The 16151-nt window shown below is 49.1% G+C and overlaps 1 protein-coding gene across 1 annotated transcript; it reads right to left on the bottom strand.

Annotated features, from left to right (window-relative positions):
- Positions 1–1942: 1942 nt before the first annotated feature.
- LOC105477644 (caveolin 3) lies at positions 1943–14379 on the bottom strand. The gene is made up of 2 exons (XM_011734208.2): positions 14136–14379; positions 1943–2693 (listed from the first exon to the last, which is right to left on the bottom strand). The coding sequence occupies exons 1-2, from the start codon at positions 14247–14249 to the stop codon at positions 2352–2354; spliced, it is 456 nt and encodes a 151-aa protein (XP_011732510.1). The 5' UTR covers positions 14250–14379; the 3' UTR covers positions 1943–2351.
- Between the last annotated feature and the right edge of the window lie 1772 nt (positions 14380–16151).

Below are 16151 nucleotides of genomic sequence, written 5' to 3'. Positions count from 1 at the left end.
TCCATCCTCCTGCCTCAGGCCCGTTCTCATTATACCCTAATGTGATTTTCTGCCTGCTACTTCTCAAGAGGATTCCTGCAGGGAGAAGAACTCCTTGGACACCCATGCATCTCAGATGTGTGTCCTGCCTCCAGTTCTGTGAACTTTGTGGGTAATTAAGCACCGACCATAGTCTGCCCTTAGAGAAAGAGAGTGAGCTTGAAAAATTGGAGTCATCGTCAAATCCAGTTATAACAAATACCAAGATGGCAAATTCTCTACATAACCCAAGATTCCAAGGCTGAAACGGATGGCCTCATGATTTCAAGACACATTTGAAAGGGCAGGCCCTTTGAGGAAGACATAAGTAACATCAGCCTTAATCCTTTTCAGCGGGGGGAGCCTAGGCCTGCTGAGACCCCGACAATGTGGAAGAGCCCCAAGGGAGAGCAGAGGCGGCAGGCTGGAGCCACAGCGATAATGCTGGCTAGGTGGGCGCTTTTTGGCAAGGTTGCTGACTTCTCTGGACTGTAACTTTCTCATCTGCAGAAACAAGGGATGAATGATGAAGTGTTTGGGGGTGAAATATACTGATCTCTGCAACATATTTAAACATGCATAAAGACGAGATTTGTGGGATGGAGAGGGGTGGATAGATGGATAGGGACGTGAGAAAGTTGGCGTAGAAAAATGTTAATGTTAGAGCCTAGATGGGTAGGTAGCTGTTCAACTTTTCTCTGTGTTTGAAATTTACATAAGATGTTAGGAGAAAACCAAAATAGGGTAAAATTTTGGAGCCAAAATGCACATTAGAGATCATTTTGTGGATGATGAATTGAGGCGGAGAAGGCAACCAGGAGCAGAAGCAGGACTGGAACCAAGGCTGCCTGCGTCCTAGTTCCCAAGCTGTGTGCGGTCCACTTCACCACACCGCCTCCCAAAACCACTGGGCTCATGGCCAGGCGTGAATAATGTCTCCGAAAACCTGACAAGTGCTGTGGAACCTTAATTATATGAGACTTAAATGGGCGTTACATGAAAAGAAAAAAAAAAGGTCAGATAGAATTGGGGGATACTGGTCTAAAAAGACTTGCAGTAGCTGCCTCTTAGCAAATGATCTTCCCTCACGCCCGGGCATGGGGGCATCGTGGTGGGGTTGGGGGAGAGCGAAGGGCCACTGTGCTCCGTGGCTGGGCTGTCTTTTCTTTCTGGCTTCCTTACACGGTGTGCTCTACTGCAGGACTTGTCAGAGCCTTTAATGTGCCAATGCCTATTGAAAATCTGTGAGAGAAATATACATTTCCAAAAGAACTGGACCACAGATGCTAACACCCGTCCCCATCTTTTCTTTTTTAATGGCTAAGTTCTGGATAGCACACTTGAAAAAGACAGCCCTAAAGAAGATAAGAGCTGTGTGTGTGTGTGTGTGTGTGTGTGTGTATATGTATGTGTGTTTGAGGAGGAAGGAAGCGATACATGCTCTTTCTATTGCATTTTATTTCCACAGTGAGTCCACACACGCACAAATTAGACCTTGTGACTTCTTCACATCTCTTGAGGCCGAAGGTACTTTCATGTCAAATGGCAGTGCTGTGCACTTCAGGGGCTCAGTTAGCCAAAGGGGAGGTTCAGGGAGGCTTGAACCCAGGCCCTGCCCTCAGTGGTACCCTGGGAGGGTCACTGCCCCTGCCAGCCCAAGGGCCATTTTCCTCCATTGGTGCCTGTTATTGGGTTCAGGCAACAGGAGTCACTTGAACATGATCTCCCAAGGAACATGTACAATCCCAGCAAACAATAGAATCCGAAGAAGAAAAAGACTCTGTTCTGTTCCTTGGATTTGGCCAAGTGAAGAGACAACCAACTTTCCCTGTATCTGTTTTTCAGGGCAGTGAAGTATATTTTTGGAGCTGGTCAGGACACAGACCAATCTTACAGGCATGAACAAAATGCAGCATTCCCCAAATGCAGCCAAAATCCTTTATTGGAGCCACCCTCCTAATGCCAGTGGTCACTGGTCACTTTCCTGAGTGCGCGTGGACAGGTTGGCCCCCAGTGGGAACTGCGTGCTGGTTTATGTTGTTACAGTACAAGTGAACGCAAAGACTTGCAGTAGCTGCCTCTAAGCAAATGATCTTCCCTCACGCCCAGGCATGGGGGCATCGTGGTGGGGCTGGGGGAGAGCGAAGGGCCACTGTGCTTCCGTGGCTGGGCTGTCTTTTCTTTCTGGCTTCCCTACACTGTGTGCTCCATCATGGGGTATAGAGCAGTCCCTAAAGAGAAAGAGCTCGCCAGCAGCCCCTGTGAAGAAGTTCCCCGGAGACCAGCCTGGCCCAACGCCCCTTGCCCTGCCACCCTCGTTGCCCCACCTGGCTTTAGACCTCCTTCCGCAGCACCACCTTGATGCTGCTGCAGACCTGGCCCAGGGCCGCGAAGAGTGGGTTGCAGAAGGTGCGGATGCAGAGTGAGTAGATGTGGCTGATGCACTGGATCTCAATCAGGTAGCTCTTAATGCACGGCACCACCGCCCAGATGTGGCAGAAGGAGATGCAGGCGAACAGGAAGCCCCAGAGCAGGGCCAGCGGGACACCCAGCAGCGTGGACAACAGGCGGTAGCACCAGTACTTGGAGACGGTGAAGGTGGTGTAGCTCACCTTCCACACGCCGTCAAAGCTGTAGGTGCCCACGGGCTCTGCAATCACATCTTCGAAATCCACCTGCAGGGGCGGCAAGGGGAAGCCTCAACTCACAGAAGCCACTCGCTTCTCAAGCTTTTGGGTGTGTGCGTGCATACGTCAGAATCCCCTAGAGGTCAGGTTAACCTTGGCAGCTGGACCCTACCTGTATTAGGCTATTCTTGCGTTGCTCTAAAGACATACCTGAGGCTGGGTAATTGATAAAGAAAGGAGGTCTAATTGGCCCATGGGTCATGATCTGTGCCAGAAGCATGGTGCTGGCATCTGCTTAGCTTCTGGTGAGGCCTCAGGGAGTTTTCAATCATGGCAAAAGAAGGGAGAGCAGGCGTCTCCCATGGTGAGAGTCGGAGCAAGAGAGAGAGCTGGGCGGGATGGAGGAGTACCACAGTTTGCAACAGCCAGATCTTACAAGAATTCTCTCACCATTGTGAGGACAACACTAAGCCACGAGGGATCTGCCTCTGTGATCCAATCACTTCCCACCCAGCCCCACCTCCAACATTGGAGATTATGTTTCAACATGAGGTTTAGAGAGGACACAGATCCAGACCATATCATCACCCCAGGATTCTGACTCCCCAAGTATGGAGTGGGGCTTAAGGCTCTGTATTTCTAACAAGCTCCGTGTTGAGCCCAAGCTGCTGTTGTTCCTGGGCACCACTGACCAACACAGCATGCTCGTTCAACCCCCTCAAGGTGAGTGACTTGCTTAAAGCCAACAGTGACTCAGTGGCAGTGCTACAGCCGCAGCTCTCAAATTCTATTGTTTTATGGTTTGAAGGGTGTTGGACAGTTGTATGCATCCTGCAGCGATTTACTGGCACCTGTGGATTGGACGGTGAACAGGCAGAGGTTCCTCATGTCACTTACCTAACCTCTCTCGAGCCCTGCTGTGCATGAAGCACCTTCCTAGCTGCCTACACATGGGTGATGTCACTTAGCATCATTAAGCCTGAGCTGTCTTGTCTGTAAGATGGAGTCAATGACAATCTTCCAGTGGTTTCACCTTCATGAGGGTGAAAGGATGTGAGGCTGTAAAATCCACTGGTCCATGGTGAAACCCCGTCTCTACTAAAAATACCAAAAAAAAAAAAAAAAAAAATTAGCCAGGCGTGGTGGCGGGCACCTGTAGTCCCAGTTACTCAGGAGACTGAGGCAGGAGGATGGTGTCAACTCGGGAAGCAGAGCTTGCAGTGAGTTGAGATCGTGCCACTGCACTCCAGCCTGGGTAACAGAGATTCTGTCTGGGGGAAAAAAAAAAAAAACTCCACTGGTCAATTAAACAGCAGTGAACCAACTTAGCTGCTCCATGGTTGTTACCAGTACAGCCTGCCAAGTGGGAGGTTGCAGAGATGTTTGTTAATGCCTGTAACTGTTCTGAGATGTTTTCTTTCTAGCAGTGCTCCTGGGCTATTTAAATAAAAAGGGAGTGAATGGAGGTACCGACTAATCAGATCAACAGGAGGGGCCTGTGTGGGGGTCTGCAGCCGAGGCTCCAGCTTCAATCTTCCCCGCTAGTCCCTTTCCCACTTTGGTTATGGGGAGGGGATCCTCTCCTCCATTGCATCGCCATTATTAAAATTACTTTCATTATTAAAAAAATGGCCACATCACAGAGAATTAATAGAATAGAAAAAAGAAAAGAGTCTTGGGTTTGTATTTCTCTAATACTAAAGATATGATTGTTTGGGTATTTCTTTCCAGTACAATGTTTTCTGGGGAAGGGAGTGACTAGAACCATGTTGCTCAGACAGTGTTGGGCCCCCTTTTCTCATGTGACTTTAGCTTCTGAGCTCCTGCACCCCACCTCAGGTCCCTCATTCCCTGTGCTCTGAGGCTGGGGATCCCTGAGGATGAGGCCTCACTCGGGGCGGTGTGTTAGCAGGCAGTACAGTTTACAGGGTGAGACTCTGGGCTGCAGGAGATATGAAAAAGCTGACCTGAGTCAGTAGGGCCTCCCAAGACCTTCCTTGTATAATTTTGGCCCCCAGATTTCTCTGCTGCAGGTTTCATCAGAGATGACTTAATCTGTTATGCAAGCCTGTGGATGGGAGGAGAGGAAGAAAATGGGCCTCATCTTCTCAGGAAGGATGTCACTTCTTCTTGGAGGGCTTCCAGGAGATGGTGGCTGGCTGGGAATTTGGGGGACTGAGGGATTGGAACAGGGATGGAAAAGTCATATTCACTCCCCATGCCTGTGGAGGTTCTAGTCAAACCCCCAGGGCCTTGATCCTGCTGATTGAGATCATTTTTCTTCCATGTATTCATCCATACATCCACGCCCCACTGAGATGGTTTGGATGTTTGTCCCCTCCAAATCTCATGTTGAAATGTGATCCCCGGTGTTGAAGGTGGGGCCTGGTGGGAGGTGTTTGGGTCATGGGGGCGGACCCTTCACCATGGCTTGGTGCCCTCCCTGTGGTCATGAGTGAGTTCTTGCTGTGCTGGTTCACATGAGAGCTGGTTGTTTGAAAGAGCCCGGCATCTCTCTTGCTCCCTGTCTCTCCATGTGATACGCCAGCTCCCTCTTTGCCTTCTGATATGATTGGAAGCTTCCTTAGGCCTCACCAGATGCAGATGCCTGCACCATGCTTCTTATACAGCCTGCAGAACCGTGAACAAAAATGAATCTCTTTTCTTTATAAATTACCCAGTCTCAGGTATTCCTTTATAGCAATGCGAAATGGACTGACACTCACCATCTATCCATCCACTCATTCATCTATCCATCTAGCCACCTATCCACCTGCTCATCTATCTTCCATCCATCCATCCATCCGTCCACATCCATCTATTCATCCACCTACCTACACATCCAAATAAATACTGATTGATTCCCACTTCACCTAGGCACACTACCTCTTGAGCAGTGCTTAGCACAATACTTGGCACGTGGTGCTATTGTGATGGTAATATTGCTCAATGATGGTAATTATTCCTTCAGGTGCTCTGAAGTTTCCTTCGAAAATACATCTCAGAAATTCTTTTGACATCCTGGATTATTCTCCAGCCTAACTAGTTATAAATGTGTGTGTGTGTGTGTCTCAGTTCTGTGCTGATAAGATGGATGGAGTCCTCCTTTCCTTACAGTAATAATTACAGTACTTACAGTAATGATCCTACTGCCAATGGCCTCTGTATGTGTCTTTTAATTATCTTTCTTCTTCTTTTTTTGGTGTTTGCAGAAGCCATTGGTGCTAACATTTGAATTATTGCCAGGGATTGCCTTTGGGGGCTGTGTGTGGGGCAAGTGCTCTATTTTCTGTGAATCTCAGAAAACGTGCTCTCAGAGGGCTGGGCTGGGCTTGGAGGAGGCAGCTGTTCCCCTAGCTCAGATTTGAGCATTGAGAGAGCTTTGGCCACAGCATGCTAGTTTGGGGAGATATTTATAAGGCCCGGCTCAGGCAGCTCTAGGCAGTCGTGCCAGTGTAGCACAAGCACACAGTGACTTCATTTCTTAATTCCTTTCCAGAAGCAGAGAGGAGATGGCTTTTTCTTGGAGGGTGGTGGGCTGGGAGCCTGCATCTGCGGGCTGAGGCTCAGGACACTGTGTGCATTTGGAGAGAGGGGCTGGAGGGTGAGGAAGGGGGAACGATGATGCACATTCTGTCGGTGTCCCCTTCTCTGGCATATTTATTTTTGGAACAGCAAGATACCCAGTTGATTAATTGAAACCAGCCAGTGCAGTCTCCGCAGGCTCTGAGAGGGCGGGGAAAGTGCAGGATAGCAGGGCGGGGGATTGCTTGAGGATGCGGGGGAGGACAGCAATCACCCATGGTCAAAAATACCTCCCCCAGAGTCCTGCATGACTCAGTCCGTAGGCATCCAGGGCCTTGGACAATTCAAACAGGATATCTGTGGCTGGGGAAATAGCTCTTAGCAGGGGGATAGGTATATGGTCCCAGTATCCACTGGCCACCGAGTTACTGTGTGAGTTGGGGCATGGTACTTTCCCTCTCTGAGATGCTAGGTTTTTTGTTTGCTTGCTTTCTTTTTCAATTCTACACAGAGACGATTGCGCCAAGATCTGTAGTGACACGGAGTTAGCTTCAGAGTCAGCAAACCCAAGCGAGGGGCTTAGCTTTTGCCAGGTCCCAGCTTCCTCCCCTATTACCTTGTTACTTAAAAGGCATTTCACAATCAGTGTGCCCTGTCTCCCAACAAGGTAATTATAGAAGTTGAGAGTGCTTAGAAATATTCATAGAAATTTGATGCAGTAATTTTGTGTTTATTGAATCTAACAATACAAATTGGTGCTTATAACTGCACGGCTGTTTTCTTTTCATTTTTCCAGTGATTAATTTTTGTTATATTTTGCAAAAGTAGAGCTGTACAATGGATTAGAATAATAATATTAAAACTGGTCCTTCACTCAGTTTTAGAGGCACTGGCCTATAAAACAGGAAGTAAAATGAGGTGATAGCTGCAAAAACTGTAAAAATGACGAAGCTCTGCATCTTTTGTTATAATTGGTAGCAACAAAATAATAGAATTCTGTACAACCCGGGATAACCATGGTAACACACACAATGTATTTGGCCCTTTATGCATGCCAGTTTGGGGTCACGTATCTTACATGTGTTATTTCACATGGCATGTAAGGGACTGGCAGGGTGATGCTCAGGTCAGCCTGACAGCAGGGTCATTGAAGGGGCCAGATACCCCAGCAGGGCCTGAGGCACAGAACACAGCACAGGCTGGCTCTGATGGGAGGAGGAGGTGGCCAGGCATCATCTGGAACTTGCAGTTGAGAATATCTCTGACTCATCCTTCAAGAGGATGCTCTTGGAGTTGAGAGCGTCCTAGGTAAGACCATATACCTACCCCCATCCTAGTGCCCTCCAGCCCTTCTCTTCAGCTCCAGGTCTACCTTAGGGGACCTAGGGCACCTGGGCTGGGGCACAACAGGACTTGGGTTTATGTAAAGGAGCTGGGAAGAGACTGAGATAATAGAGGGCTGCAAAGAGAGAGAGGAGGAGAAGAACCTGCCAGAAGAAGCTCCTCAGCAATCCACTAAGCCCTGATCTTTGCCTCACTGCCTGTCCCTTCCCATCCATTCTTCTGCCCTCTCAGTCTCTGCCTTTAAGAAATTTGGTGCATATTGGAATGGGGAACAATAGAAGCACCTTGGGTGGAGCTCTAGGCTTGGCTGTGCACGAGCTTTCAGTGGGTGGTTTGCTGGTCTCCAAAGATGGCCCTCCATTAGTCATGCTTCTCAGTGTTTGTCCTCAGGTAGTCTCAACCCATCTTGAGTCTGGGCTTGCCCTGTGACTCACTTTAACCACAAGAATGTGGCAGAAAGGATGTTGTGCCAGTTCTAGAACTAATCCTTCAGAAAGACCAGCAGCTTCTGCTTTTAGGAACTTTGAGTCCCCATGTTAGAAGTCCACTTTTATACTTTGCTCCGGAGACTGGTAGAATTAGAAACGCACTGCTGAATGCTGCTTGAGAGACTAATGGCAAGGCCATGTGAATGAGGAGGCCTGAAACTACACAGAGATAGAGGGCCAGCCACCCCAGCACCACAGCTAAGCTGTGCCTCCCAGCCATCTCTGCCAGTATTCCAGGGCTATGAGTGAACCATCTTGGATGTTCCAGCTTGGTGGAGCCCCCAGGTGATTGCAGCCTCAGCCACCTTCTGACTGTAGCCACATGAGAGGCCCCCAGTGAGACCAGCAAGACTGCCAAACTGAGCCCTGCCAACCCACAGAACTGTGAGAAATCAAAAAATGGTTGTTTCCTTAAGCCATTAAGTTTTGGAATGATTTGTTACTCAGCAATTGATAACTGATACTGTCTGTCTTTAAGGAAAACAAGGGATAACTCTGGGCCCCAGGTGTCTTCTGTAGGATGAATGGGACTTGGTTGCTGACAAGCTGACAAGTTTGAACATGAAACTCTTCTTTTTTTTTGAGAAGGAGTTTTGCTCTTGCTGTCCAGACTGGAATGCAGTGGTGCGATCTTGACTCATGGCAACCTCCACCTCCTGGGTTCAAGCAATTCTCCTGCCTCAGCCTCCTGAGTAGCTGGGATTACAGGTGCCCACCACTACATCTGGCTATTGTTTTGTATTTTTAGTAGAGATGGGTTTTTATCATGTTGGCCAGGTCAGGTTTTGAACTCCTGACCTCAGGTGATCCACCTGCCTTGGCCTCCTAAGGTGCTAAGATTACAGGCATGAGCCACCGTGCCTGGCCTGAGCATGAAACTTTTATGCTCAAACATGAAATGCAAACATTCACCAGCTCAGCTGAATAACTTCTGGGGTCAAGGCCAAGGAATCTGCATTTTAATAAGCGCTCCCACCAGTGGACCCTGGGAAAGTGGATTGCATTTTGAAAAACTCTAGATCAGTTGATACCCAGGAGTCCTCATAACACTAAGTTGTAATACCTCAGTGTGAATTAGTCTGATGTAGCCTTTCTTAGAGGTCATTGACAGAGGGCAAGACATTTCCAAAAGGAAGGAATTGCCAATATGGAATGACAGGTGGATTGGATGGATTGGATGACCCTCCATTATTTAGTTTCAATCTGCCCTTCCTGCCTTCTCTCCCACAAATTCCCTTTCAGATACTCTGTCCTAATCCTCTTTGATAGTTCATTATTCTCCTGCAGACAGAGCAGCAGTGAAGTGTTATCTGTTGTACCCACCATGACTAGCTGATAGTTCATGGCTTCCATGGAGCAGTGCTGTGATCCATTAGTCATGTCTGCCATGAACACTGGAAGGGGCAGTGGTAATCACAGTCTCTCACATTTGCCGACTCTGCCCAACATTCTTCCCAGTGTTGGGAAAGCCATTGCTTATTCCATTTTTTCATGGAAAACTTTGTTCCTCCATTACACATTTTTAATTTTTCTCATTTTTATAATGCACCATGGATACCACCTCTCCATAAAGCTGGCTTCTGATTTTTCCCGATGAAAGTAATTCTTCCTCTCCTAACCTCCCATGACACTTAACCTGGCACTCATTTATGGTGTTCTGCACCTTCTCCTGTATGTTCTCATCTCATCTTCTCCCCAGGGCTGGATTCCTCTCCAGGGGAGGTACCAGGTCAGTTTCATCTTTGTGCGACAGGGTGTCCCTGATGGGCACAAATCTGGAACAAGAGTTTGTAGGGCTGTTGGGCATCTGGTTCCTCTGGGTGTTGTGTAGCCTGAGCCAAGGGGCAAATGGGAGCTTGTTTTTCTGAAGAAGGCAGGCATTCTATGGCAGATGTGGGTGGAGGTGGGTGGGGAGTAGTATCATGGAGGAGCTGGGATCCTGTCTATCTCCTTCCTCTGCTTGAAAGGCAACTAGAGAGAAGCTCGAGAGGGAGGAGTTGACTACAGAAGCTAGGGGACCTGCATGACTCTCAGGTTCAAGCATCACTGCTTTAGGACCCTGGGGGGCCTATGTGTGAGTCAAGAAAGGGAGATCGAGAGAGAGAGAAGAGAGAGAGGAGAGAAAGAAAGAGAGAGAAGAGAGAGGAGAGAGAGAGAGAGCGTTGTCAGTGAGGTGGCCCTAAGCCTTCTCAGAAATAACTTGGGGACAGTGTGGGGTGGCTCTGAGGTCCTGAGGTATACCTGTACTGGGGCTAGAACCTTTCCAACCTGGCTCTGAAGGTTGAGGCATCCTTGGGTGTACCCACTGGTGAGCTGAGAACCCTGAGGACCTTTGGCAGACATTCCCAACCCCGCAACCTGGAGGGCTTGCATGCAGTGAGCCTGTCCTGCTCATCACCATGTCCTCTGGGATAGCACAGTGACTGTGCTGAGCAGGCATTCAGTAGCGATTTGTGGAATCAGTGTTGGTGAGGAGGCAAGTGGCAACAGGAATGGGGGTGTGCTCCCCCCAGTTCCTCAGCTCCAATCTCCATGACCTTCTACACTGCCCTGGGCCCCCAGCCTTGGAGACCACAATTGAAGTCTGTTGGGGTGTACGGGGCTTTTCCTCTGTCCTTGGCTGCCTGGGGTTAAGGGCAGGGCCAAAAAGGGGTGCCTCCCCTCTACTGGGGGTCAAATCCATGGATGTAGTATGTCTATCTCCTACTCTTCATCCTTGGCTTTTTAAAATGTGAAACAGAAGTGGCTGGTGGCACCAGGGACTTGGGCCCAGAAAGGGCAAAGGATTTCCTCAGAGTCACACAGCAAGTTACTGTCAGGTCTTGGACCAGAACTCGAGTCTCTGTAGCCAGGTCCTATTCCAGCCTTCTTTCTGTGTCACTCATCTTAGCCCACGAGGAACCTGCTACCACCTGTGAGGCCACCCTGCCACCTGCCACCTGGGGCACTGCCAGGGCCTCCTGCACCCTCCTCTCAGCCTCTGTCCGGTTTCTCCATCTCTCTCTGTCTTCCTCATTCCCTTTTCCTTCCCATCTCTCTTTTCCTCCATCAATGGTGAAATCCTGGCAATTGAGAAGCTGAACAGTCTGGCTTTATCCCTCCTAGCCACAGTCCCCTCTCTCCTTCTTTCTTTTCTTTATTCTTTAACAGACTGTAACATAGACCTGAAATCTATCTAAATCTGATATATATCTGAGTCTGGTTTATGATCCTTGTTCTGCAGTAAACTTTTTTCATTTCTCACTCACTAAAAATAAAAGAAAGAAAAAGTCAAATAAATCCCTAAAGCAGAGAATGTCCAAAACATACCAAATAACCACCTCCTCTGGACAAAATTATGTGTGGCACCCTTGTTTAGCCTTTGCTATTTTTTCTAGGGCTCAGGGCCTCCAGGAGACGACAGCTCTCAGCCCCAGGAAGGCTGTGTAAAGCCGCTGCATCTGTGCTGCCGCCCCCGCTGCTCCCTCTGTGTCATAATCCAGGCCTGCGGCTTGCAGCTGGCTCCCTCCAGGGCTCCCTCTGTACTTACCACTCATTGTGGGTGTCCTTTAGAAACCATGTTCCCCCGTGGGGTCCTCTTTCCCATCCCCCTGCAGCCCACCAGGGTGTACCAGATGGTTACCTGGGCGTGACACAGGCTCCCGGCTTAGTTCTCTTGCCTCTAGATTGCAAGCTCTTTGAGACCCTTCTTTGACTCACACTGTCACATCCTTGCTGGGTGCCAGGGACTGTGTTAGACACTTTCAAACCCTTCATCTCATTCAATCCTCACATTATATTGTACAGTGCTGCTTTGAGATTCGTTTACCTGGTGGAGGTAAATTATATTATTCCTATTTTACAGGGGAAACTGAGGCTCAGAAAACCTGGTTGGCTTGTCCAGTGTTATCATTTTTAGGTAAAACGGACTGGATTTGAAATCAAGTCTATTAAAGTCAAATCCAGGACTATTCCTGCTAGATCACACTGATGGAAACCATAACTAATAATATTTTACATGTGCAATTTTATTTACATGTATACAGTGCTTTACAGTTTGTAAAATTTGTTTCCTAATTTTCCTTATTGCAACTTTCACACAGAGCTATATTATGTACTCTATCTCCATCACTCATAATGTATAGAAATATAATATCCAGTGTAATAAGAGCTGTTGTGGAGGAATGCCCTGAGTGAAGCAGGGGGACAGAAGTGGGAGCAACTAATTGCCTGGAGGAGTCAGGGAAGGCTTCCTGGAGGAGGTTGCATTGGAGTTGGGCCTTGAAGGCTGAGTGAGGCATTCACCACCTGGAAAAGAGGGGACATGCACTTCTGGCAATGGCACAGGAAGGTACTCTGGTGGGTGGGCTGGCAGGTGGGAGCAAACTAGGCAGAAGAAGCAGGTTGGGGCCAGATTGTGTTGGGTTTGGACAGCCACATGGACAGGCTAGGCTTCTCCAGCATGAGGGGTGCCCCACTGAAAGACCGCAATACAGGCCTGTGCTTTAGAACAAGTCCTCAGCCACATAGTCTGATCCAGTGACCAGGAGCTTTGAACACTTGAAATGTGGCTAGCGAAACTGAAGAATTCTATATTTTGTTTAACTTTAATTAAAATGTAAACCCTGATTTCATTATTGAAAAATTTTTACAGAATGTTTGAAACAGTACAGGCATGTGAATTGATTTTCACATGTACATTTTATGAAATGTAAATGCAGAACAAGCATGTTGGATGAAAATGTGAAGTCTGAACTGAAATACTCTATGGGTGTTGGAAGCACACTGGATTTTAAACTTGAAGACTGTACAATAGTTCATTGATAATTGTTTTATATTGCTTATATGTTGAAATAATACTATTTTAAATATATAGGGTTAAGTAAGAAATATCATGAACATTAATTTCACCTGTTCGCTTTTGCATTTTAAAATGTGGCTGCTAGAAAATTTAAAATTCCTTGTGGTAACAGTATCCTTATTGGACAGCCCCGGCCTGAGATTCCAGCACTTTCAGTAGAATCTGAGAGGCCCCAGACACTGGCCCTCTTAACAGCCCCTCCAGTGACCCTGATGCTGGTGGCCGGGGACCCTTCTTGGAGGAATTCTGCTTTAGAAAGTTCCCTCTGCGCCAGGTGCGGAGGCTTGTGCCCGTAATCCCAGCACTTTGGGAGGTAGGAGGATCACTTGAGCCCAAGAGTTTGATACCAGCTTGGTCAACATAATGAAACCCGGTCTCTACTAAAAATACAAAAATTAGCCGGGCATGGTGGCACTTGCCCGTGGTCCCAGCTACTCAGGAGGCTGAGGAGGGAGAATCGCTTGAGCTTGGGAAGTTGAGGCTGCAGTGAGCCGTGAGTGTGTGACTGCACTCCAGCCTAGGGGACAGAACGAGACTGTCTCAAAAAGAAAAAAAGAAGGATCCCTCTGGGTACTGGGTGGAAGTTGGATTGAAGGTGTGGGCCTGGAGGCAGCAGGTCTGTTAGTGTCACCGGGAGGCGAGGAAAGAGGCCCAACTTCAGACATTGGAAGACTCCCTGAGGGCTGGACAACTCTGAGCATTCCTTTCCAGGGTCCCAGGTGCCCTCTGCCCTGTCCTGGCCACTAGACCTGGGGTGAGGAGGGAGCTGGGGGAGGGCTGGGCATGACCCCCAGCCTTAGGGACAGATGTTGGGCAGTGCTCTGGGGGAGTGAGTGCACCTAGAGGGGCTGCCGGCCCTGCTGGGAGCTGCCCTCTGGGGATTAACCCTGTACCCACTAGAGAGACCGCAGAAATGCCCCCTGGCATGGAAAGGAGCCCAACTTGGCCGCCCGTTCCTATTCCTCCCAGGATGAGGGCCAGGAGTGAGTGGCAGGAACGTCACAGTAGTAAGGAGGGATTTTCTTTGTGACTCGCTTCTCCCGCCCTGATTAGCACTTAGGTCATGGAGATGAGGCTAATTTTTTTGCTCTTGATTTTGCTAAAGGTCCTTGGGCGATTTACAAGCCTTTTTTGGGGGGCGGGGTGGAGTGGGGTGGGGTGATACAGAGACAACAGAGCAACAAGTCTCTTTTCAGGGAAGCTGTGTCTGCAGCAGAAACCCTCCCCTGCCAAGCGCCCACCTCTCACAAGCGTGACACCCTCCGCCCGCCGAGGCAGGCCCGCAGAGCCTACCTTGACTATGTCCTCGTTAATGTTTTTGGGGTCTCGGTTCACCAGGTCAATCTCCTTGCAGTGGATATCCTTGACGATCTGGGCCTCGAGGTCTGTGTGCTCTTCTGCCATCATCGCGGAGCTGGGGGGATCCACAGGAGGAGATCCGCGCCGTGTGGCCGGCTGGGGCTGAAAATCCTTGGGGCAGAGAGACCAATTCAGTGTCCCCAGACTTATGTCCCTGCCAGCTGAATAGGCCCCACCCAGCATGCCGGCTGACAGCTGTCCCACATAACTTCAGCCTGCCTCTCGCTAAAGCCTCCTGTGGCAGGCCTCCAAGCTAAAATTAAGACTGGAGCTCTTCTGGAAGGCCGATCACTCCTTAAAGGGGGCTGCCTTGGGGCACTGGGCCTCAAGAGAGGGTGCAGAGGGCCTGGCATTTCCTATGCGTTGTGTGGCTGTGGCCAACTTGGCTGTCGCTCTGGGGCCCCTGGAATTTGCCCCACTGCTATCAGCATTTGGGCTCCTTTGGGGTGCACTGCCCATGGAGGGAAGAGGAGTTAGTCCCTCCTCTGCCTCTGGCTGGCTGTGTGACCTTTGGCACACTTCACCTCTCTGGGTCACTCTGTCCCCATCTATAAAATGGGGACAAGATAACAGTTAGGGCTCTCCTACCCTAGGAATGGCTTCAGGAGCTGGAAATGTGATGTCGTGGGGCTTCTCGTTGGATTGCCAGTGCCTGGCCCTGCTGCTTGGTGACCTGGAGCAGGTCTAAGCTTTGTGGGTTTCTGAGGTTTTCACCTGGAGCAGGAGTTGATGGACTGTGGTGTGGGGCCAGGCTGGGGATGAAACAGGGAGAGGAAGCTGCTGTGGGACTGCCCTCATCTGCCGTCTGGAGCCTGCACTGGGATATGCCCGGTGCGGGGAACATGAAGCTCATGTTCGTGCTACCCTTCACCCCGCCCTAGTGACAGCTTCCAGGATTTTCTTGGGCCCCAGACACTCCACATGCATGAGTGGGGTGCACCTCTCTTAGAGATCTGCTCGGTTATTCTGTGCCCTCTTCTAGCTCAGCCATCCCCTGGGACCCAGCAGCGTGAAGGATGGCAACTCTGAATCCGCAGGGGTCAGGGGCTGTGCTTCCATGTACCTGTCTATTCACTCCTTCATTCAGGATTTGCTAATAGCCGGGGATACACAGAGCAGCAAGGCTCTGTCTCTGCCTTGAAGTGCTCCCAGTCAAGGGCGGGGGGAGACCAGTTGAAACGATAAGTGATTATAATACTGTGTGGTAAGTGCCACACATCAGAGATATTTTACAAAGAACTGGTCTTAGAAGTCCATAGGAGTCAGTGACTTTGAGGACATCAGGGAAGGCTTCCTGTGGGAGGTGACTTTGCAGATATGTATTGAATGACAAGCAGGAGCTCACCGCTTAGAAAACTTCAAGGTACAGGATTATGGGTATCGAAGAGTAGTATAGACAAGAATGTTGAAAAATGCGGAGTAACTGGAGCACAGGGTGTCTGGGTTTGAGACAGGAGATACAGCTCAGCTCAGGCCTAGGGGGTGCAGTATCCCAAATATCATACTAAGTAATGTGGATTTTATCTAGGGCTGCTGGAAAGCCATTGAAGGCTTCAAAGCAGGACCGGTGGCCTGCTGGAGGGTAGATTGGAGCTGAGTGAAGTATATGGTAGGAGGGGGAAAACCAGAGGTGATTAAGGCTTTATCAATAATTACATTTGGCTACTAATACCAAGGATGCAAAAATAATAGTGGCTTGAATAAGGTAGGAACTTTTTTCTCTCACTTAACACAAATTGTTCAGAAATACTATAGTGGCTCCATGATGTCATCAGACATCTGGACTCCCATCCTTCTGTTCTGCTAGCTTCGAAGCTACCTCATAGGCACAAGATGGCTGCTGCTCCTCCAGCCATCATCTCTGAGTCTGGATAAGAAGAAACAGGTAGGGGCAGGGACAAGAAATGACATCTGCCAACTGAGTTGGCTCTGTTAGAAAGCTTTCTTAGA

Source organism: Macaca nemestrina, chromosome 2 (genome assembly GCF_043159975.1).
Source record: "Macaca nemestrina isolate mMacNem1 chromosome 2, mMacNem.hap1, whole genome shotgun sequence".
NCBI classification, from domain to species: Eukaryota; Metazoa; Chordata; class Mammalia; order Primates; family Cercopithecidae; genus Macaca; species Macaca nemestrina.
The sequence above is the reverse complement of the archived record's forward strand: the minus strand, read 5'-3'. Positions and strand labels throughout refer to the sequence as shown.

Coding starts and splice junctions, on each gene's coding strand:
- LOC105477644 (XM_011734208.2), bottom strand. CDS start 14,249: ATGATGGCAGAAGAGCACACAGACCTCGAGGCCCAGATCGTCAAGGAT. Junction 2,694..14,135: donor TTAACGAGGACATAGTCAAG/GTAGGCTCTGCG, acceptor CCGCCCCTGCAG/GTGGATTTCGAAGATGTGAT.